Here is a 24084-nt window from a genome sequence, read left to right as displayed (position 1 = left end):
GGTTAGTTACAGTAACCAGCAGAGGGCGTCAAAGACAGTTATCCCTGACCCATCCCATGTTGTACATGACTGTACAGAGGACCATCAATAACCGTAAGGGGATAGCACGAATCTTATTGATTGTTGGAATGTGTATTTAGAAAAGCACTTTATTTGGCATGTGTGAATATTGGTAGTCATGATGTATAGTGGGTTGACTTGCACTGCAGTGTTTAAAAAAGCCTTATGTGGTTCCCTGCACTGCACTACTTCAATGTATTGTATCTTTCAACTCTGTGTGATGATGAGAATGATGATGATTATGACTGTGACTAACAGTTAAGCAAGACAATGCCACATTCCCAGAGTAAATTTTTTTGGGGAATTTGTCTGTATCTGAGCTACTGTGTCTCAGTCAATGATGTATATAAACCCTGGATTGCTGATGTTATGTATTGACCAATGGGAGGCTTTGAAGCCACCTGTCGACCATATCCTCCACAGGAATTCATGTAATTCTACAGTATTTCAATTAAACATTTCATGGACAAAATTACATGTATTTAGTATTATTTTGTTGTAGTGGGGACAGTAACATTAGAACTTTCAAAAAAAGTATACTTTAAAGAAAATGTTTTTATATAAAAAATTGTTATCTTTTATTTTTATGTTGAGCTCACAGTATAATTTAAAAGTATACATTACGGTGTATGTAATAGAATAAAGGTGACAAAAACAAGTGTAGACATTAATAAATACATTTCTATAGCTTCCAAAATATAAAATATTTTGGTGGGGGAGTGCAATGGTGTATACAATGGTTACATTACAGCCTTATTCTAAAATGGATTTAAAAAAAAATAATCCTCATCAATCTACACACAATACCCCATAATGACAAAGCAAAAACAGGTTTTTAGACACTTGCAAATGTATTAAATATAAAAACAGAAATACCTTATTTACATAAGTATTCAGACCCTGTAACGTAAAAAAATGTGGAAAAGTCAAGGGTTCTGAATACTTTCCGAATGCACTGTACTTACAATCCAACACACACATACACACACTACATACTGTACACTCACAGACACAAAACACACACACATTCATATTGATGCCACATACTGTGCACAAACTTTCACACTCTCCACATATGCTGCTGCTACCCATCTATCCTGATTGACTAGTCAGCTTTTACCCGTACCTAGATATACAGTGCCTTCAGAAAGTATTCACACCCCTTGAATTTTTTCACATTTTGTTACAGCCTGAATTGAAAATGGATTCAATTGAGATTGTGTGTCACTGATGTACACACAATACACCATAATATCACTGTTTTAAGAAATGTTTATAAATTAATTCATAATGAAAAGCGGAAATGTTCTGAGCCAATAACTATTCAACCCTTTTGTTATGGCGAACCCCATCTCTGTACCCCACACATACAATTAATTATCTGTAAGGTCGTTTAGTCGAGCAGTGAATTTCAGGCACACATTCAACCACATTCAACCAGGGACGTTTTCCAATGGTTCGCAAAGAAGGGAACCTATTAGTAGATTGGTAAAAAACAGAAGCAGACATTGAATATCCCTTTGATCATCCCTTTGATCATGCAGTTATTAACTACACTTTGGATGGTGTATCAGTATACCAAGTCACTACAAAGAAACAGGCGCCTTCCTAACTTAGTTGCCGGAGAGGAACAAAACCGCTCAGGGTTTTCACCATGAGGCCAATGGTGACTTTAAAACAGTTACAGAGTTTAATGACTGTGATAGGAGATAACTGTGGATGGATCAACAACATTGTAGTTACTCCACAATACCAACATAAAAGACAGAGTGAAAAGAAGGAAGTCTGTACAGAATAAAAACATTCCAAAACATGAATCCTTTTTTGCAATAAGGCACTAAAGTAATACTGTAAAAACTGTGGCAAAGAAATTAACTTTTTGTCTGGAATACAAAGCATTACGTTTAGGGCAAATCCAACACATCAGTTAGTACCACTTCATGTTTTCAAGCATGGATCATGTTATGGGTATGCTTGTCATCAGCAAGTACTAGGGAGTTTTTTTGTGGGGATAAAAAATAAACTGAATAGAGCTCACATGCAAAATCCTAGAGGAAAACTTGGTTCAGTCTACTTTCCAACAGACACTGGGAGACAAATTCACCATTCAGCAGGAGAATTACCTAAAACAAAAGGCCAAGTATTCACTGGAGTTGCTTACCAGGACAACATTCAATGTTCCTGAGTGGCCCAGTTACAGTTTTGACTTAAGTTGGCTTGAAAATCTATGGCAAGACTTAAAATGTGTCTGTCTAGCAATGATCAACAACAAACTTGACAGAGCTTGAAGAATGTATAAAAGAATAATGGGCAAATATTGTACGATCCAGGTGTTCAAAGCTCTTAGATTTACTTAGAAAGACGCAGCTGAAATTGCTGTCAAAGGTGATCGTAACATGTATTGACTCATGGGGTTGAATACTTTTCCAATCAAAACATAGGCCAGCAGCATACCACCCTGCAACCCACTGCTGGCTTGCTTCTGAAGCTAAGCAGTGTTGGTCCTGGATGGGAGACCAGATGCTGCTGGAAGTGGTGTTGGAGGGCCAGTAGGAGGCCCCTTTTCCTATGGTCTAAAAAAATATCCCAATGCCCCATGGCAGTGATTGGGGACATTGCCCTGTGTAGGGTGCTGTCTTTTGGATGGGATGTTAAACAGGTGTCTTGACTCTCTGTGGTCACTAACAATCCCATGGCACGTATCATAAGATTAGGGTTGTTAACGCCAGTGTCCTGGCTAAATTCCCAATCTGGCCCTCATACCATCATGGTTACCTAATCATCCCCATCTTACAATTGGCTCATTTATCCCCCTCCTCTCCCCTGTAACTGTTCCCCAGGTCGTTGCTGTAATTGAGAATGTGTTCTCAGTCAATTTACCTGGTAAAATAAGGGTTAATTAAAAAATATGTGATGTTTTATTTTGTATTATGTTTACAAATGTTAAAATGTTCCTTCCACTTTGAGTATTTTGTGCAGATCATTGACAAATTACAATGTAATCAATATTAATCCGACTTTGTAACACAGCAACATGTGGAAAAAGTCAAGTGGTGTGAATACTTTTCTGAAGTTATTACCTCAACTACCTCGTACCCCCTCGTAGCTCCAGAACCGTTCGCGCGGCTATGATTCTATGAGGAAATAAATGATGGAGAGATAAGAGTTGCAGGCTCATGTCTATCAGAGTAGAGAGGGAGATAAATCACAGAGCGTGAATATCATTCTAGTTATGTGCAAGATACAGGCGCGCTTCTCTCTCTCTCACCACATCAATGTCCACGCGTTGGTCTATATAGGCTACAATGCTGCGCAAATTACAAACCCGGGCCGGCCCAACACGAATCAATTATCTGGTATGTTTTCACATTATATTTTTTATGGGGCAGTCAGGAGAAGTACAGAGGAGTCAACTTGAATTGGCCTAACTCTGATTGCTTTTATTTTATTAATTTATTGTTTACATAGCAAACAGTGAAAAGTATTGTTCATGCCACGAGAGGTACCGGATCCTAGAAAATGGGTTCTGGAACGAAACAGTCTAAAACTGAAAGGTGCAGGATCCGGCACAAATTAAGCACAGACTACATGTTAATGTTTTTAATGTATGTAAATAGTAAATTATTTAGTCTGTATTGTATTTTTTGTTATGTGTCGGACCCCAGTAAGACTAGCTGTCGACATTGGCGTCGGGTAATGGGAATCCTAATAAAACTCAATCAAAAAAAGATATTCATGGGAACCGCCAACTGACATGAACTGTTTCATTCCGAATATGGTTGAGGGGCCGGACCGGAAGTTTGATATCGTCTCAGCTCTGCTCTTTCATACCTCAGTTGGTCCTTTCAGCGACAAACAATAGCATAGCAACCACCCTGATGAGTGAATTAGCTGGCTAGCTAGCTACTGATAATAATTTAGCTTGGAATACAGAAGAATCCAAAGTGGCTGCACTAGTTTTGAACTAACTAAGAAGCTTGCATCTTCAAAACTGGAACAAATACGGAGACTCATCACACGCAGAAATCAGGTAACGTTAACATTATCACGGCGAGTGACAGCATGGGGTAACGTTAGCTTACTGGCTAGTAAGCGCGATTCTTCTGATGTTTGGTGCTAACTACCAGTTAGCTAGGTAGGTAACAGAAAGCTTGATTGCTAAGTGTTATACCTTACATGCTAATTTACGTCATTACAATCACGTATTCGTTTTCCAGACGAATAGCTAGGTGGATTGGTCCCATGTAACGTTGTGTTTGTGTAATTGGCTAGCCAACAGTATTTCGCTAACAGTAAGTTTAATGAGCAATCAACGTATTTATTGGGAAAGCTATGTAGTTGGCTTCAATCCTGTTAGGTAGTTATTAGCAAAATTCATATCACAAACATACAGTAACTATCTTGTGTAAAAAAAATAATAATATGCAATTCCTGATGCACATTTTGCTTGGTTTTGTGATTTACAGGAATTGTAACGTTACATTGGGAAATTGTGGGTATCGCTCACTTTTCGACGTTGACACCGCATGTGTTGCTCTGTCATGCCTCGATCAGACAGAGCGTAGTTACGTTTTGGTACACCAGAAGTCCATACATTTCCAATGGAACGCTGCGTTGCCTTGCAGCATTTGGGCATAGTTCTGTATGGTGCATATGTTGGATTTATCCACGTCCAAATCAAATCCAAATCAAATTTTATTAGTCACATACACATGGTTAGCAGATGTTAATGCGAGTGTAGCGAAATGCTTGTGCTTCTAGTTCCGACAATGCAGTAATAACAACAAGTAATCTAACCTAACAATTCCGCAACTACTACCTTATACACGCAAGTGTAAAGGGATAAAGAATATGTACATAGAGATATATGAATGAGTGATGGTACAGAACGGCATAGGCAATGGTGCAGTACATGGTATAGAGTACAGTATAAACCTATGAGATGAGTACTGTAGGGTATGTAAACATAAAGTGGCATAGTTTAAAGTGGCTAGTGGTCCATGTATTACATAAGATGGCAAGATGCAGTAGATGATATAGAGTACAGTATATACATATACATAAGAGATGTGTAATGTAGGGTATGTAAACATTATATTAGGTGGCATTGTTTAAAGTGGCTGGTGGTACATTTTTACATAATTTCCATCAATTCCCATTTTTAAAGTGGCTGGAGTTGAGTCAGTATGTTGGCAGCGGCCGCTAAATGTTAGTGGTGGCTGTTTAACAGTCTGATGGCCTTGAGATAGAAGCTGTTTTTCAGTCTCTCGGTCCCTGCTTGGATGCACCTGTACTGACCTCGCCTTCTGGATGATAGCGGGGTGAACAGGCAGTGGCTTGGGTGGTTGTTGTCCTTGATGATCTTTATGGCCTTCCTGTGACATCGGGTGGTGTAGGTGTCCTGGAGGGCAGGTAGTTTGCCCCGGGTGATGCGTTCTGCCGACCTCACTACCCTCTGGAGAGCCTTACGGTTGTGTGCGGAGCAGTTGCCGTACCAGGCGGTGATACAGCCCGACAGGATGCTCTCGATTGTGCATCTGTAGAAGTTTGTGAGTGCTTTTGGTGACAAGCCGAATTTCTTCAGCCTCCTGAGGTTGAAGAGGCGCTGCTGCGCCTTCTTCACAACGCTGTCTGTGTGGGTGGACCAATTCAGTTTGTCCGTGATGTGTACACCGAGGAACTTAAAACTTTCCACCTTCTCCACTACTGACCCGTCGATGTGGATAGGGGGGTGCTCCCTCTGCTGTTTCCTGAAGTCCACAATCATCTCCTTTGTTTTGTTGACGTTGAGTGTGAGGTTATTTTCCTGACACCACACTCCGAGGGCCCTCACCTCCTCCCTGTAGGCCGTCTCGTCGTTGTTGGTAATCAAGCCTACCACTGTAGTGTCGTCCGCAAACTTGATGATTGAGTTGGAGGCGTGCATGGCCACGCAGTCGTGGGTGAACAGGGAGTACAGGAGAGGGCTCAGAACGCACCCTTGTGGGGCCCCAGTGTTGAGGATCAGCGGGGTGGAGATGTTGTTACCTACCCTCACCACCTGGGGGCGGCCCGTCAGGAAGTCCAGGACCCAGTTGCACAGGGCGGGGTCGAGACCCAGGGTCTCGAGCTTGATGACGAGTTTGGAGGGTACTATGGTGTTAAATACTGAGCTGTAGTCGATGAACAGCATTCTCACATAGGTATTCCTCTTGTCCAGATGGGTTAGGGCAGTGTGCAGTGTGGTTGCGATTGCGTCGTCTGTGGACCTATTGGGTCGGGAAGCAAATTGGAGTGGGTCTAGGGTGTCCGGTAGGGTGGAGGTGATATGGTCCTTGACTAGTCTCTCAAAGCACTTCATGATGACGGAAGTGAGTGCTACGGGGCGGTAGTCGTTTAGCTCAGTTACCTTAGCTTTCTTGGGAACAGGAACAATGGTGGCCCTCTTGAAGCATGTGGGAACAGCAGACTGGGATAAGGATTGATTGAATATGTCCGTAAACACACCAGCCAGCTGGTCTGCGCATGCTCTGAGGACGCGGCTGGGAATGCCGTCTGGGCCTGCAGCCTTGCGAGGGTTAACACGTTTAAATGTTTTACTCACCTCGGCTGCAGTGAAGGAGAGCCCGCAGGTTTTGGTAGCGGGCCGTGTCAGTGGCACTGTATTGTCCTCAAAGCGGGCAAAAAAGGTATTTAGCCTGTCTGGGAGCAAGACATCCTGGTCCGCGACGGGGCTGGTTTTCTTTTTGTAATCCGTGATAGACTGTAGACCCTGCCACATACCTCTTGTGTCTGAGCTGTTGAATTGCGATTCAATTTTGTCTCTATACTGGGACTTAGCCTGTTTGATAGCCTTGCGGAGAGAATAGCTACACTGTGTGTATTCGGTCATGTTTCCGGTCACCTTGCCCTGGTTAAAAGCAGTGGTTCGCGCTTTCAGTTTCACGCGAATGCTGCCGTCAATCCACGGTTTCTGGTTTGGGAATGTTTTAATCGTTGCTGTGGGTACGACATCGTCAATGCACTTCCTAATGAACTCGCTCACCGAATCAGCATATTCTTCAATGTTGTTGTTGGACGCGGTGCGGAACATATTCCAATCCGCGTGATCGAAGCAGTCTTGAAGCGTGGAATCAGATTGGTCGGACCAGCGTTGAACAGACCTGAGCGCGGGAGCTTGTAGTTTTAATTTCTGTTTGTAGGCTGGAATCAACAAAATGGAGTCGTGGTCAGCTTTTCCGAAAGGAGGGCGGGGGAGGGCCTTATATGCGTCGCGGAAGTTAGTATAACAATGGTCCAGAGTTTTGCCAGCCCTGGTAGGACAATCGATGTGCTGATAGAATTTAGGGAGTTTTGTTTTTAGATTAGCCTTGTTAAAATCCCCAGCTACGATGAATGCACCCTCAGGGTGTGTGGTTTCCAGTTTACAGAGAGTCAGATAGAGTTCGTTCAGGGCCATCGATGTGTCTGCTTGGGGGGGAATATATACGGCTGTGATTATGACCGAAGAGAATTCCCTTGGTAGATAATGCGGTCGACATTTGATTGTGAGGAGTTCTAGATCAGGTGAACAGAATGACTTGAGTTCCTGAGTGTTGTTATGATGGTCACACCACGTCTCGTTAATCATGAGGCATACCCCCCCGCCCCTCTTCTTACCAGAAAGATGTTTGTTTCTGTCTGCGCGATGCGTGAAGAAACCAGCTGGCTGCACCGACTCCGTTAGCGTCTTTTGAGTTAGCCATGTTTCCGTGAAGCAGAGCACGTTGCAATCCCTGATGTCTCTCTGGAAAGTTACCCGTGCTCGGATTTCATCGACCTTATTGTCAAGAGACTGGACATTGGCGAGTAGTATGCTAGGGAGTGGAGCGCGATGTGCCCGTCTCCGAAGCCTGACCAGGAGACCGCTACGTTTTCCCCTTTTACGGCGTCGAGTAGCTTCGCCGGCTGGGTTCAGGTCCATTGTATTGGGTGGAAGGCAAAACACTGGATCCGTTTCGGGAAAGTCATATTCCTGGTAGGAACGGTGGTTAGTTGACGTTAATCTTATATTCAGTAGTTCCTCCCGACTGTATGTAATGACATCTAAGATCACCTGGGGTACCAATGTAAGAAATAACACATAAAAAAACAGAATACTGCATATTTTCCAAGGAACGCGAAGCGAGGCAGCCATCTCGCTCGGCGCCCGGAAGTAAAGATTGGACAACATCGACTGATGTTAAAAGGGCTTTATAAATACATTTAATTGAAAATGTGATTAAACCGTATGTGTAGACCTTACATAAATATAAGCAAATGGTAAATGTCGAACTTTAGTGGATTTGTGTGGAACAAAACATTTAGGATTACATAATGAAAAAAGTTTGACTGCAGAATGTATTATACAACATTCATGCAATCAAGCTTTCGGTCAGATCGAGGCAAGTATAGCTGACTTGGCATGTGTACATTGCACTAAAGTAACCCGGTGGGATGACAGACTCTCCTTCTGCGTGCCTTGGCGATTCTGTACAGTACATTTTATTAAATTGCACCAGTACTAAAATTAATAATTTAAAGCATCTCTTTGAAATGTCGCTAGCTAACTGGATGATGTGCATGTTTGATCTTCGTGAAGCCTACACACCTAGTAGCTCTCCTGGACTGTCCTGGAGGATGGTTGTCCAACCTGCAACATTACAATTACAACCAAATAATTTTTGTAAAATCATTCCATTCAATGAACCAGGCATCAAATTGCTACGTTTGGTTTGGTACCTAAGATGTTTATCTATTTGTAAGGGTAAAATGTTCAGGGGAGATCTTGACAGCATAGGAGTTAGCTAACCTTGCTTTGATCTCAACTGCATGATTAAAAGACCCTTTGATCCAATTCCGATCGGAGTAGCCTAATTGTTTGATATTGGGATTTTTGCGTAACTTTTTTTTTTAACTTGTCTATTGGACAATTTAAATCTATAATCTGCTTGTCCAACATTTTTAACTTGCCCTGGGTAAGCGGACCACCGTTATTGTCGTGCACTGCTGGTACTGTATGTCCAACCCAAGGGCTCATGTTAGCTTCCCCGGCGGCCAGCTTTGCCCTCTCTTCTTGGTCGGGCTATTTGTGAGGAGAATGAGCTGCCTTTACTTTTTAATGATGTGGCTGAAATAGCTGCCATCTGGACAAGTTTTTATTTAGCCTACCATGTCTTCAGAGAACAAAACAAACCGCAACAAGAAACCAAGAAGACACTTGCTGCAAATTAGTTAAGGAGCTAGCTGTTAACCTAGCTCTGAGAATTTCTCCAGACCTTTCTTGAGTGGCACTGGTTGGTAGCCAACGGCAGAGTAAAGCCAGAACCAACAACTTGTAGTCAAACTGTTACCACGGCAGGTTCTGCCATGCTAACTCCACCCCTTTCCAGGAGAACCCAGCCCCCTCCAGGTTGATGGAAATTTGAAGTGACTTATCCAGGGTGCCTGTAGCTCCCTAATCAGTGCTAATCTGATCTACTGAGGATTAGAGATGAGTAAGGCATGTAAGATACTGCTTACATGTATGCCTGTCCTCTAGAAGGGAGACACTGGCCATTCTTGCCTACCTAGCTCTCATTAGCTTCATCCAGTGAGTCTGAATTGAAGTGGACTGGTAGTTGGAGGTGCACTGTTCCTCTGGGTCATCTTTGTTGGACTTTAGTTATTTTGGCCCATTGTAGTGTCGTCCGGGGACCACACTCATCTCTTGCGCTGAGTGGGCAGTTTTCCGTGGGATCTCCCCTCTCCTACCTACACCTCATCCAGTGGGATCTCCCCTCTCCTACCTACACCTCATCCAGTGGGATCTCCCCTCTCCTACCTACACCTCATCCAGTGGGATCTCCCCTCCTACCTACACCTCATCCAGTGGGATCTGGTTGAGTTACAGCTTTCATCATATTCTCCTTAGTTCCCTCTGAGGGATTACCATGGCTGTGCAGCAGAATAGGCTGTGAGTGACAAATCCGCTGTCTTCCCGATCGGTTTTATTCAACTTTTTAATTTTTATTTTGGTGGGATACACAAAAGGTCAATATGCTGAATCAGAGTGCGGTGATGATCTTCACCGGGATCTGTGGGGCGTTGGTGGTCCTGGCTATGGGCTACTACGTCTACTGGTAAGTCATACTGGGAAGGGGGGGGGGGGGGGGGTGGACAAGCCACAAACCAGGGTCGTTCAGATGGCCTCCGGTAGATATCTGGACCAGTTCTGTGACTTCAATGGGTGCCTGGCATTTTACTTGGGGAGCTTCAAGAGTAGTCGGCTCATATCCCATCTTTAATCCCCTCATTGGTATGTTCTACATGTTTGTTACGACCCAGGCAGTTGTATCAAATGGACTTTGAGAATCTTGTCACTTGTTGGCCAGATGTGGGCTAATGGTTTTCTCAAATCCTAATTTGACCTTTCCTGGTTTTTGTAGAATAGATGGCTCCTATGGCCATACATAACCATATCCCCCAGTGAACCTGCAACCAGGTGATTGAGGAGAGGCAGCTGTTCCTTTCCTAAGCAGCTTTAACCCAGTGTCTGTACTCTGTAATCCTCTCCCAGGAATGCGTGAGGCCACAGGTGGACCTTGCTTTCTTTCTCAGGCTCCTGTGGCTAGGCTGGAGCTCTACTTACGCTGCCTGTTTATTTGAGTTGGGTCCCTCAGGTCTTGCTTCCCATGGAGAAGCAACTAATATATGATGCTTTGAGGGCTCTAGTCTGAGGTAATGCTCACCAACCTTGGTCTTGGAGATGATCCTGGTTGAAAGAGAGGGAGAGAGTAAAGCGCTCTCCAGACGGACAAGCGCTGGGCAGAGCGGGGTTCGCCTGGTTTAACCCTCTTGTCAAAGCAGCTACTGCCTTCACACATGAGGGCAACAGCTGACCGCCGGTGACCATAGCAACAAAGCAACCAACATTTTCGACGTGTGAAAAGTGAATTGCTGTAACACCATAAGCATGCATAAAAAAAGTATTTACAGTCAACAACAATTATGAACCCAAAAATAGATTAGAATACAATGATTGTTTTTGGATGTAATTCTGCTCCCCACCTAGCTCCATTGAAAACGAATGGGACGCTCCTGCTTGTCTGGAAAGCCCTTAAAGGGGCAATCTGCAGTTGCTACATCCATTTCTGGACTTGTAGAATTTAAATGTACCCATTTGATGCTTGAAGAATTTATCTTATAAATGCCTCATGAGCTCAGTTCAACTGTCGTATACTATCAGAACCAAAAATATAAGATTGTTTTACGTCAATGTTTGTAACCACTGTAAATTATAAACAAACACTATATAGCCTCAACATGGATGGTCAGTCCTTGCATCTGGAGATCTTTCTATGAATTTGGGTGGTTACATTTCTCCAGCTCCATCCCTCCGCTTTTTACTGAAACTGGGGTATGTTTTGTTATTGTTTCAACTAAGGATTGCCGATTTTTAAGATGGCTAGAAAAGTAAGAGAGGAACTGGATGCGGAAGGAGCAACTATAATACCCATTACCTAGTGTGTTACATCTGGGTCTGTTACCATGGCTACATTTTGAACATATGTTCCTTTGAGGATGTTAAAGGGGGGAATTCTTTTAGAACTCCCAGGTGATCCAATTGTTAAAAAAAAAGAAAAAAAAAAAAAAGAAAAAGATTTCTGCCCCCGCTTTTGCTACTGTAAGTGCACAGATGCACACCAAAAGCATTTTCTTCCAATATTTATTGCAGTGAGCTGGAAAATAAATGGATCCCGTGGTCACATCTGAACAGGCTGTGCATGCGGGAGAGAAAGTGTGTACGTGCTCTTTACCTCAAAACCCAGAGCCTTCTCTTCTGGTCTCAGTTGAAAGCGGTCTGTTGGGTTCCTGTTTGAAGCTTTGACTACAAAGGTACACTACAATCTGTCCTTCTGATACTCAGGTTAATGGCCTAAATGTAGGGGATTACTCTGAATAATCTACAATGCAGACTGCCTTTCAATTTTTAACTGATTATGACATGGGAATATTCCCCCAATGGTGTATAACCCCAATGGGTAGCCCTCTCCTCTGTGTTCTCAGATGCTCTCAAGGCACTACTTAAGTAATGGGTGGGATAATTATTGGGCAACCTTCCATTGCAATTTTGCAATTTTATTAGGAAAGGACTTGTTTGGCAACGTGGTACCAGACATGTCTCTACTCCCAACCTACTGCTTTCTCGTCCCTGGGTTTGATTGCCTGTTTGTCTCACAGGTTGTGCAACACGTTGGAATGCATTTTGCCAATACGAAATATACTAGGACTAGGCCAGCCCCACACACATACAATCCAAACATTTTGACACCTCTGGGCTAGACACCTCTTGTAGATCTGAGAGAACTGGATAAGGGGTAGGCGTAACCAATCAGTTAGCTTAATTTTGACCAATTTTTGATTAAGTTGAACTGATTGCACCCTAATTGGCCATTTCTATTAATAGGATTCATATAATATTCATTAAATATAATACCCAACATCTGATTTGGACCAAACCACTTCTTAACAAAGTAGTGTTGTGTTCAAAACTACCTAAAGTAAGACCGACTCAAGACCGGAGCAAATCGAATCCAAGTCTAGACCAAGACCGGAGGGAGGGCCAAACAGTCAAGATCGGGAGGGGGACAACGGGTCCGAGACAGTCAAGACCGAGACCAGAACAGTGAGAGTCCAGTTCAAGACCATGATTGTAATTTTGTCAAATCGCCACCATAATAAGAGTTCAAAATGTCCGGTATTTCTGTGTTCATATTTCAGAACAACATATGGATTCTGAATGGCAAATGTATGCATTGGGCAAATGGAGCCACACTACAAATGATTACTAACCCAAATACTGTGGGCAACAATGAGGGCCTTCTACGCCTTGAGAGAAGGGCTAAGGATTTATAAAATAATAATGATCCTTCTAATTATATTTTCAATGATCTGATTTAATCTATTCAGTTCGTTGGAAAGGGTTAACGCTGAAGAAAAAAAGATCCAATCAGAAAAAAATGTGGGTGGTCTCTGGGGGGAGAAATCTAGCTAGCTAAGTCAGACATTGGCTAGGCCATCAGAAGCTAGTATTCAGAACTGTATTAGGGCAAAATGATTGAGTGACAGCGGAATCAATCACATTTTCAGTAATGGGTGTATCCGATTTTACAAAGGCTAACAGGTCACTGCAATAGCGAGCAGTAGTTTTCCCACGGTCTAGCTAGCTATCTTTTGTTGCAGGCTAGTTTTGCAGCGGCTGCAGCAGGAGTAATCGAAGAGAATGTTGTTGCTAATTTGTTAGCTTCTCCCTTTTCAATAACTTTCAACAAGAATACGTTTTTACTGCGGTGGGCTAAATCAGGGTCCCACAGTGATTCTTGGTAGTCTTAAACAAATCTACTTTGAAACAAAAGTATACACCTCACACACATGGTTATTTAAAAAAAGACTCCTGTACCGTGTCAGATATAAAGTTGAAATGTATTCAATTTTTTTGTTTGCATCCCAATATTACACTTTATATACATTACAGAAGACTGAAATATAAAAATAAACTGTTTGACATAGAAACATGGAATGTTCGTAGTAAAAAAATAAAAAATAATAAAAATATTAATAACATTCTTCCCATGAGTCCAAGAGGGTGCTTTGGGTCATTGACGGCAGGAAATGGTTGTTTCAAATGATCATCTGGCGATTGGAACTGTATTCTTTTGTAATATTAATGTATTCTATTTTTGTTTTTTTCAATCTGATTGGGTGGGTCTGCCACGGCCTGGCTCCCCAGGGGGTGGGCTTGTGTCCACCCAGGCCCACTCATGCCTACGCCCCTGACGCAAACGGTGCATCATGACTGAATTGAGCTTCATAAATAGCCCACTAACCAAGACTTCGGACTAAACTTTTTCAAAACCTGGTTAGAATACCCATTGTTGCCTTAGTTACCATTTACTGGTAGATCACATAAATTGAAACGTCTTTCCTTCTGGCTGCCAATGACATTAATCTGTGAGCTGCTCCATGCCAAAACCAGCTGCTCCATGCCAAAACCAGCTGCTCCATGCCAAAACCAGCTGCTCCATGCCAAAACCCGCTGAGAGCTGCCAAAACCAGCTGAGAGCTGCCCCATGCCAAAACCAGCTGAGAGCTGCGCGCCCTTGCTGCCTGCAGATGGTATTCCGCTGAAACTAGGCTGTGTAGGGCATGGATGTGAATATATTTGATGTGCTTTGTGGTTGTGTAGGCTACTTTTATACACATCAGTAGGGATAAAGAAGTGAGTATATGCAATGCTCCACACTGAGCCCATGTCCAATAGGTTTGCCACTGCGCAAACATGTCTATAATAGATATCACATTTTACTGGTCACGTGCAGATGTTATTGCAGGTGTACGAAATGCTTGTGAAGCTAGAAGCAGAGCTGCCATCTGTCAACGCCATCTTGTAATAAGGTATTAATGTGTATATATTTGGCCTGTCGAAATGGTTTTGTGCGTTTACTGAATGGAGGCTGATAATTCAGAGTTTTTTTTAATCCGCTGGTCTCGGCTGGTTTCTGGAACAAATTAAGTCCTCAATGTCCGAGACAAGACAGAGTACAACTGTATCTGACACCGAGACACTGAAAATGTGGTCCTGAGACCGGTCTCGAATATTACAACACTGTCACACAAACTAAGACGTGAGGAATCCAAATAAATGGTCAAAAGACACCAATGGAGAAATTAGACATTGAAGTCACTTTACAATTGGCTCATTCATCCCCCTCCTCTCCCCTGTAACTATTCCCCAGGTCGTTGCTGCAAATGAGAACGTGTTCTCAGTCAACTTACCTGGTAAAATAAAAAATAAAATAAAACTTGCATTTTCCCACATAAATTAGTTTGAAAGTCCCAGGTTTTGCTCACTAGATGCCGCTGTTCCTGGCAAATGATCTGTCGCTGTTCCTGGCAAATGATCTGTGGCCTGTTGTGTTAATTAAATTAACCCTTTGCAACTTTGGGTAGAAAGTTTTTGCTCATGGTGAAAATAATATTTGGATTATCCCTAACATTTCAGCCAGTCCTCCATGAAAGCAATTCAAACACACCCAGGCTCCTTCTCTTAGAAAAGTTTACAGCTAGGCAGGGTGCTGTAATCAATTTATATCCAAAAACAATCAGTATTTCTATTGCCCCCTCAGTTAATTTTCTGCACATTTTGCCATGAGGCATATAGATAATGTAGCCGTTTTAAAATAAGTTTGCTGAAGTTCTACACTTTTTGCCATGGTGCAGAGAATTAATATTATTATTTTCTTTACTTATTTCATGCAATTCAAAAACAAATTGCCATGGGGTGGAGAGAAATGAGCAGTTTTACAGCTAATTTCCTGCAATTCTACACATTCTGGATGGAGGAAAATGTTTTCCGTTTTTTATATGATAATTGATGATCAATGGGCCCCACCCCGGTCGGTAATTCGACCATGCTTATTACAAGTCTAGACAGCTGGTCGCTAGACTAATTTACCTCACATGGTCTGAGTGACTGATACACAAGGTGCAATTTTCTAAATTTGGTTGTGTATTATATTATTATAACTCTCAAAAGTACTTTTTGTTTTGTTTATTGTTTTGTGAAATTGGTCCGTGGGCCTACAAAAGGGGTGCCACCAGTTGCCCATCCATGGTTTAAACAAAGAGCAGCCATTTCTGGAAAGAGCAGACACACTACTAATATGACACTGTACATTTTACTGTATCTATGCCTATCACCGTGATTTAAGCTAAGCCAATTGTGAGGGCAACACTTAGGCAAAATCTCCTCCAGTCCTTTTAAATCAGAGAATAGAAGAAGCCTTGAGCTTCAATGGGTGTTTGATCTTGTTTATAGGCTACAATCTGGATTAAAATATCCCCATCACCTGCTGTGCAGTGGACAAACATCAAAATGGAGCTGGCTTAACACCCATTCAGTGATGTTCAATACAGCACATAGACTTGACTTCTCAGAACTGTGCAAGACGAGATACTGAGAATGTTTTGTACTTAGGAAGATAGTGTTTGTAATGTAGTCTGCACTGCTGCCTTTCTGCCAAACGATTCTACACACGTACACATTGCACTTGCACACAATCTCTCTCTCTGTGTGTCTTCCTCCCTCTCTGGAACGCTGGTCATTTGTCCTAAACAATGGAGACATGGTTGGCCTGTTCTGAGAGCGAACAAGACGCATCTTATTCCTCTCACAAATACACACTTTGCAACCCATTGCCTCCTTTTTGAGAGATGCCATTTAGCAGACGCTTTTATCCGAAATCAATTTAGTCATGCGTGCCTCTTATTAATAACTTTGGCGATGTAATTTACAAAATAGCCAGTGCCATCCGTTTTGTCACCAAAGCCCCATATACTACCCACCACTGCGACCTGTATGCTCTCGTTGGCTGGCCCTCGCTAAATATTCGTCGCAAACTCACTGGCTCCAGGTCATCTATTAGTCTTTGCTAGGTAATGCCCTGCCTTATCTCAGCTCACTGGTCACCATAGCAACACCCACCCGTAGCACGCGCTCCAGCAGGTATATTTCACTGGTCATCCCCGAAGCCAACACCTCATTTGGCCTAATTTTTGCTCTTTTGCACCCCAGTATCTCTACTTGCACATTCATCTTCTGCACATTCTACCATTCCAGTGTTTAATTGCTATATTGTAATTACTTTGCCACCATGGCCTATTTATTGACTTGACTACTGGTACCCTCATCCTACCTCATTTGCACATGCTGTATATACTTTTTCTACTGTATTATTGATCGTATGTGTCGAACTGCTTTGCTTTATCTTGGCCAGGTCGCAGTTGCAAATGAGAACTTGTTCTCAGCTAGCCTACCTGGTGAAATAAAAATATATATTTTTTAAATGCTCCTGCATGGGGTTGAAGTCACAGTGGACTGGAGGGCTGTGTTGTGACTCACTGGTCTGTGTGAGTGTGAATGCATCACAGAGACCCACTTATAGTCCCTGTGCTCTGACACACCTTCTGTAACAACACATGTAAGCCGCCTTGTCTGTCACGCTCATTCGGTCTGTGACAGTCGTTTATTCATTATTTTCTGTGACAGGCACTCGCACACACAATATACAGTAGTACAGAATCTAGACAAAGGCTAGAGTTTTTTTTCCCCCTCTGTCTGCTAGCTTCGAGTTTAGTAGGTTCTGGTTGTTAATGAGGTAGACCAGCTTCTACACTACCACTTCTTCTTGACTGTACACTGTTGTGCAGCCATACACTGGTTTACAATAGGCGTTTCTGTTTCCTGCCTGCCACTTTTCTGCCTATGTTGACCTGTCTCTCTCTCTCGGTCTGTCTCTTTCCCAGGTCCGTAATACTGAGTGAAGGGCCGTGCAGGAGGGGCTTATAGAGGGAGTCCACCGTGGTGAGAATGAAACGTTGATGTCTTCTCGAATCGATCAACCGTACGCGTCGTTTGAAATGTATTTCTTTGATCTTCTCTCTGAGCAAACGCGTCTAATGGAACATGTTCATTGTTTCTCCTCCTTTTACTCTTTCTCCTCTCCCTTTTTACTGCTCTGTCCTTTAAATCTCCCTCTTCCTCTCTTCACCACCCCTCTTGTTATCTTACCTACTTTCACCTTCCTGTCTCGCTTCCCCCTCTTCCTCCTGCACCCTCCCACTCTATTCTCGCTCCCTTTTCCCACAGGTCGTTAGTAGTGTGTAGAGGAGAGGAGGCTCCTCAGTTGCAGCAGCCATGGGTCTGTTAGCCTATCTGAAGACCCAGTTTGTTCTGCAGCTCCTCCTGGGCTTTGTTTTCGTGGTGAGCGGCCTCCTCATCAACTTCATCCAGCTCCTCACCTGCGTCCTGTGGCCCTTCAACAAGCAGCTCTACCGCAGGATCAACACCAGGCTCTCCTACTCCCTCTGGAGCCGTGAGTCCCCACACTAGAATTGTGTGTGTGTGAGAGAGAGAGATCCTGTGTGCATTATAAGACCGTGTGTCACACCTCAAAAGGGGACCTTGTGAAATAATGAATCTGGCGATTCGATATTGATCATTTTGACTCCATGGACAGGAGTCGAGTCGATTTTAATTTCTATATTTGGACTTGTTGCAGAGCTGGTGATGCTGCTAGAGTGGTGGTCTGGCACAGAATGCACCCTTTATACAGACCAGGCCACGGTGGAGAAGTTTGGCAAGGAGCACGTCATTATCATCCTTAACCACAACTACGAGATTGACTTCCTCTGCGGCTGGACGATGTGTGAGCGATACGGAGTCCTAGGGGTCAGTATATCTTCTGTCTCTACTATCTACTATTCATCAGTCACTAAATGGGGGTCATCTCAATAGTCCAAACTCATCGGCTTTCCTACTTTCCCGCCTTTCCATTATCAGCTCCGATCTGAAAGAATCAGACATATGAAACCAAATGACGCCTTCCATATTACTTTCAACTGTTGTGCGTTTTCAGATTCCGTAGCGATAAAGAGAAGTAGATGAGATTGATGCTAGAGATACACTTCAGGACTCTTACCGTTCCCACGCTTTCTTTTCCACCCAGAGTTCCAAGGTGCTGGCCAAACATGAGCTGCTGAAAGTGCCTCTGATTGGATGGACCTGGTATTTCCTGGAAATTGTGTTCTGTAAGAGGAAGTGGGAGGAGGACAGAGACACTGTGTTCAGAGGTCTGGACAGACTCAAAGACTACCCTGAGTTTATGTGGGTGAGTGTGTGTGTCCTTTGGTTAACCCTTTACACTCATGGGAATTGGCCTATATGGAGAGGTCTAAATTCAAATGTTTCTTACAGAAGACGTATGAAAGCATATACATAAGAATAGTAGCAATTGAAACAGTTTGGAGATTATGGGGAAATTATTACACCTGAAGTTGAGGGGACAACATTTCACCTGACACGAGACTGAATCTGAACATTATGCTTGATTTTATGTGCATTTTACGTATACTGTACTTTTCGCCGCATTTGTTGATAACAGAATCTGACGATTCTTTGGATACATTCAGTAGCATAAGAATGTTCCTGGAAAATGTGGGGTAGGTGCAACAAGAGTTTGAGTGAGAGGACTAACTGGTGTCTCCAAGTGGCAACACACCTCTCCAAAGTGTGCAGTTTCTAAGTGATTGCCATGCTCAAAGAAACTATAGCATGCTTCTTTTGTTGAGCTCTCCTAGCTGTGCCGTTGAGGAACTAGAGCAAGGACACTTGTAGTTGTTCTGTTTGGAACACAACCCTGCATCCCCGCCGTCACACAATTACTGTTCTTTACGCAATCCAAAAGCGGACCATTTTAAATCGCTATTTTAAATCGGGTCATGTGGGCATACTTTGAAAGCTTGTTTTATTGCCAACAAAAGGATCATCATTTTGGTGCGCATATAAATGAGTCATGAGTAGGGTTGTTGCAGTGACCATGAGTCATGACCGCAGTCAAATTCCACATGACCGTTGAATCACAGTAATCTCATTTAATGCACTCTGTACATGCGTTGGTACTAGTACCCAACTCGCTAACAATCATCAGGTCGCTAATGGTCTGGTTCTCAGGGCTCTATTGTCCCTCTAACCACTCTGGCAGCAATGCAAATGCAATAGAAAATCACATCAAACACTTATTAGTATCATGCTTTTTAAAAGTTCAAGACTGAGTGGGAAACATGGTGGTTGTGGATGTTGTTTCAAAGCCAAACACAAGGAAATGGACAGTGCTTTCAAAATTGATAAGAGAATTTCCAATCCCAATGATGATAACAATCAATCAATAGCTCTGACCAATTCCCGAGGTTTGTAAGACCATGGGTATAATAATAATTAGTCAAAGACTCAGCTTATACAAAAGGTTAGTACAGTTTATTCAGAGAATGTTCTAAAATCAAGAATACAAAACAATTCATTTTATACTGACTTCTCACGCCCACACATACACACAACCATACGCACACATGTGTCCTGCTACCCAGCCGACAGAGATTAGTGACCTTGTCCTTGAGACGTACTCCCCGTTCTCTCCCACATCTCTAGTCAGGTCGGCACCAAGCTCAGACAGTCTGTGTTTAAAATACCATAAAGACATATTGTCTTTACCCTAATTCTGACTAGGACTACACATTTATTGATTATGATTTTATACATTCTAATCAATTCCATACAATTATGTGTTTCAGTGCGGAATATTCTAATCATTCAATTAACAGATAATTCTCACTTATCAATCCACCCTTAATGACTAAATAATACACACTGATACATCAATTGTATACAAGAATAATCCAGACCAATACATTGCTAATCATATGCTGCTATATGTTACCCCATCTATTGCAAGCCCAACGGTTTCTCCCCTCTCTGGGTGGGGACACCTCCTTCCCTGCTATCAGATTCACAGTGGTCATAAGTTATCTGCCACAGTTCCTTGTCAGCTATGATACAAACACATTTCCACATGTTTTACAGTGACAGGGTGGAATCCTTTTAATTATTGCCTAAACATTTACTACAAAAAATTACACCTATTTTTATTAATATTGTCAATGTCACTCAAAATCAATCTCACAAAACCAATATGTGTATTTTCATTCCTTATTCATCAATTACAGTTATAGGCCTACATTAGGTATCCTAACACTTCCTGTTAGGGTTTTTATTACAATCTTCATAAAAAAACAGTCTTAACCCTCAAAAATAGTCTCATCCAACATTGGCTCCTTGTAGTTAAAAGAAACAGAGCCATCTCCTAGGCCTGTAGGCCCGTATTCATCACACAGGCCGGAGCTCGAAATCGGTCCGTACCTCACCATCTGTTGCGTCATTGACCTTTCCAGAGTCCTGATAAGCAAAACTTTCACACAGGGGACCAAACAACATCCAAACAGAACCAAAACACTCATACAGGTGAAGGTTGCCCACAACACAGTGATTATGACATTTTTCCATTTCCCAATGGAAAATTATCTACCCCAGAGTTCTCTGCCAATTCGTGAGCTCATGTGGTTAAACCAGCCAGGGCCTTGGTCACTGATCCGTCTGGAGCTGTGTTATTTGGGATGAAGGTATAGCACATTGTTCCAAATATCACACAGACCCCTCCCTTCTCAGCTAGTAACATATCCAATGCTATTCTATTCTGCCAATCCTTTTATTCCGTCTCTAGTATAATTGATGAAGTGCTGTTGATTATAATAGATATAATTAATCCGAGCCACATTCTTATTGAGAGTGGACCACCAGAAAATGCTTGACTCTAATCCCGCTAAGATCTGATGTCTTGCTTTAAACTCGTCTGGCAACCCCCCGTGGGACCCCAATTTTATCAATATAATATACTCGATTGTCAAAAGACCCAGATGGGGAGCTTCTTTTTTTCCATGAGGTTTTGCTGTGGCGCAGACATAACATTCTTCTCTCGCTACTGATCTGGCTGTATACTAAATCCATTCTAACCATAGGTTAGAATCCCCATAACCAGTTTCCACCTCAATCACTTCTTTCAGATCTTTCGTCTGCACTATCCGCAACGGCCCTTGGCTCTGGACGACTCCACTGTCAGTATCTGTTTTGTCAGGGGCTCTGCTTGTATTCTGGCTGACTATAGAGCTACCACCTGCCCTAACCTCTTCTTTCCAGAATGGCACTAGGGTATCAACTGAAACCCTTACCTTCACTACACTCCATCTTCTTCCATACTGGGTATGTGGATCTATGTAGCCCTCTTTCTCTGTGTGAGCTATGACCTGTTTCCATAAACTACACGGTGGACCTGCACAGATATCTTCCATAATGGCTCATAGTCCTAGACTGCCAAGGAGTCAGACCCCATTTGGTCTACATAGAACTCCACTGAGACATCCTTCCCAATCTCCACTCTCACTTCCTGTTTATCCCGAACAAGTGATCTCTTATGCTTGGTTAATACAAAATCCCCATTGTCTAAACTATGGGTCAAGTTAACACCTTCTGCATTCTCGGATGGGTCATAATCAGACCAATCAGCACTCCTGTAAAGCCCCACCCTTTCCTGGAGAACATATCAGCAGCTAGAGGCCAGACCATACTTCCACTTCTATGAACACACACGGGGAGGGTAGGGCGGGGTCAGGGAATCTTCGTTAGAGAGGTAACCCTATTGGTTTCGGTTCTTCTCCTAACTCTGTGATTGTTCGACAGTGTCAGTGTGTCTTACCCTCCTGCAATGTGTGCTATGCCCCAGGTAGCTCTTTCAGCTATTCTCACCGTGAAGGCTGTCACCAGGAGTACTTGGTATGGCCCCTCCCAACGGGGCTGCTTCCCGTCTATTCTCCTCAGGGACTGGATTGAGTGAATCACCTTCTCCTGTAATTCACCTGTAGAGCATAAAATCTTGGACAAACAGGTTTGGTTAACAAACAGTCTTCTCATGTATTCTTTCTGATTAGCTAGAATGTCATCCATTATTTAAAGAACTAGATCCTAGTAAACCACCTCTAGGGATAATATCTTGACCTAATTTTTACCATAATCGTGTCCGCCAAGTAAGTTGGGAACGCTATAAACCACATTTTTTATTATTATTTAATAGGCCACAAAGTGTCCTATCCCATCCCCCCTTTGATACATGGCTCCGCCCTTGTATCAATACTGCCGCAAATCTAAACAATTCTCTGTCCAGTGTCTTATCTACTTTAAGAGATATCTGTGCTGCTTTTTATGGTCTTAAATGTATATGTGCTTGTCTATGTAAACAGTAACCTTATTCTCCTTTCTTATTTCACAGGACCTAGTCAATGCTACTATTTCGGCCTGTTGTGCCGAATAATTTCTGGGCAACGTTTCCGTGTTTAACACCTTATTTCCAGACACCAACTAAGCTTTCATTCCCCTTTTGTCTCCACTCAGTAACTGTGACTCATTCTGTGTCACTCCTATTTTGCTGATTTCCTGGCCCCCCTTCCCCACCTTCTCCTCTCTGCTCCCAAAGCTTCAAGGTCTCAGCTGTGCGGGGAGGGCTCCTCCGTCTGCCCTTTCTCTTATCTGTCTGTCGCTCTTTCTCATAATAGTCATTATCAAATATGGGTTGTTGCCAAATCTTGACTAAGTGTCTCACTGCCTGAACTCATAGATTTTAGAAAAAAACATGTCTATGGTGGCGATCTCTAAAGTCTTTACATAGGTTGATTAAGGTTATCTCGATCCTATCAATAATTCTGAATCACCACAGATGGCATGTCCTGTTGGCCTGGATTATGTTCTAAATACTTAACATAAGTCTACCATTAAGCCAAGGCTTTTCTTTCTTCTCATTGGTTCAAATTACAACTATGTCAAAGAACTATAAACTTGTTCATAATTATCAATTACTCAAATTACCTTAAAATCAGTATCACAAATGACCTTAAATTCATTATCCAAATGGCCCTCCCATGAGGCTGATCAGACCACAAGGGAAAAAGCAAAGATTGAGGTCAAGAGTCATACCACCCTTTTACAGTCGTGTTACTCAATTTATATTATACCAATTAAAGAAAACCCCTTAAACATTTTCTACATGTTGTATCCCAGATTTCCAGAACATTCTCTTTATCAAAAGAATTCCCGTGTTTAATTAAAACTCAGAAAAATAGAACTTCTGATATTCCACGTGTGTGTAGCCCTTTAAGATATCGTGTCTCTAGGAAAATGGGAATCGCCTCAAGCCCCGGAAAACATTTCCAAAGAAAGACAAGACAATGAAGCACTCCTTTTCCCAGAAAAAACACTCTGTCAGACTACCCAGATTCAGAAATCAAAACGTTGACTACAAACAAAACCTAATGATAATTCCATTGTACTCCCTCCAGTCATTAGTTTTACATTTCCTCAATGGTTCATTATACTTAATTGAACGTGGGCTCCAAGCTTGTTTAGCAAAATAAAATGAACCCAAACTGCAATCCCCTTTACCGACCTAACATGGTTCCACGTAATGGAAACAGATTATAACGTTAGAACCCTTGCACTTTTGGTTCCAATTCCCTGGTGTTACCTAAACAAACAATCAAACCAAAAAT

General features: G+C 42.6%; 1 protein-coding gene across 2 annotated transcripts in view; it reads left to right on the top strand.

Annotated features, from left to right (window-relative positions):
- The first annotated feature begins 3862 nt into the window (after positions 1 to 3862).
- The window catches only part of LOC129821210 (1-acyl-sn-glycerol-3-phosphate acyltransferase gamma-like), a 31083-nt gene continuing 10861 nt past the window's right edge, over positions 3863 to 24084 (top strand). The window contains exons 1-5 of one of the 2 annotated variants that reach the window (XM_055878591.1): positions 3863 to 4090; positions 17404 to 17461; positions 17747 to 17972; positions 18159 to 18328; positions 18606 to 18767. In XM_055878591.1, coding sequence (XP_055734566.1) covers positions 17795 to 17972; positions 18159 to 18328; positions 18606 to 18767 — 510 coding nt within the window. In that variant the 5' untranslated portion in view covers positions 3863 to 4090; positions 17404 to 17461; positions 17747 to 17794. Of the gene's footprint in view, positions 4091 to 17403; positions 17502 to 17746; positions 17973 to 18158; positions 18329 to 18605; positions 18768 to 24084 lie in introns of both variants that reach the window. The other variant, XM_055878592.1, reaches the window with a different exon arrangement.

The sequence above is a fragment of the Salvelinus fontinalis genome, chromosome 23 (assembly GCF_029448725.1).
Source record: "Salvelinus fontinalis isolate EN_2023a chromosome 23, ASM2944872v1, whole genome shotgun sequence".
Taxonomy (NCBI): Eukaryota; Metazoa; Chordata; class Actinopteri; order Salmoniformes; family Salmonidae; genus Salvelinus; species Salvelinus fontinalis.
Note: the sequence above shows the minus strand (reverse complement) of the source record. Positions and strands in the feature narration are given on the sequence as shown.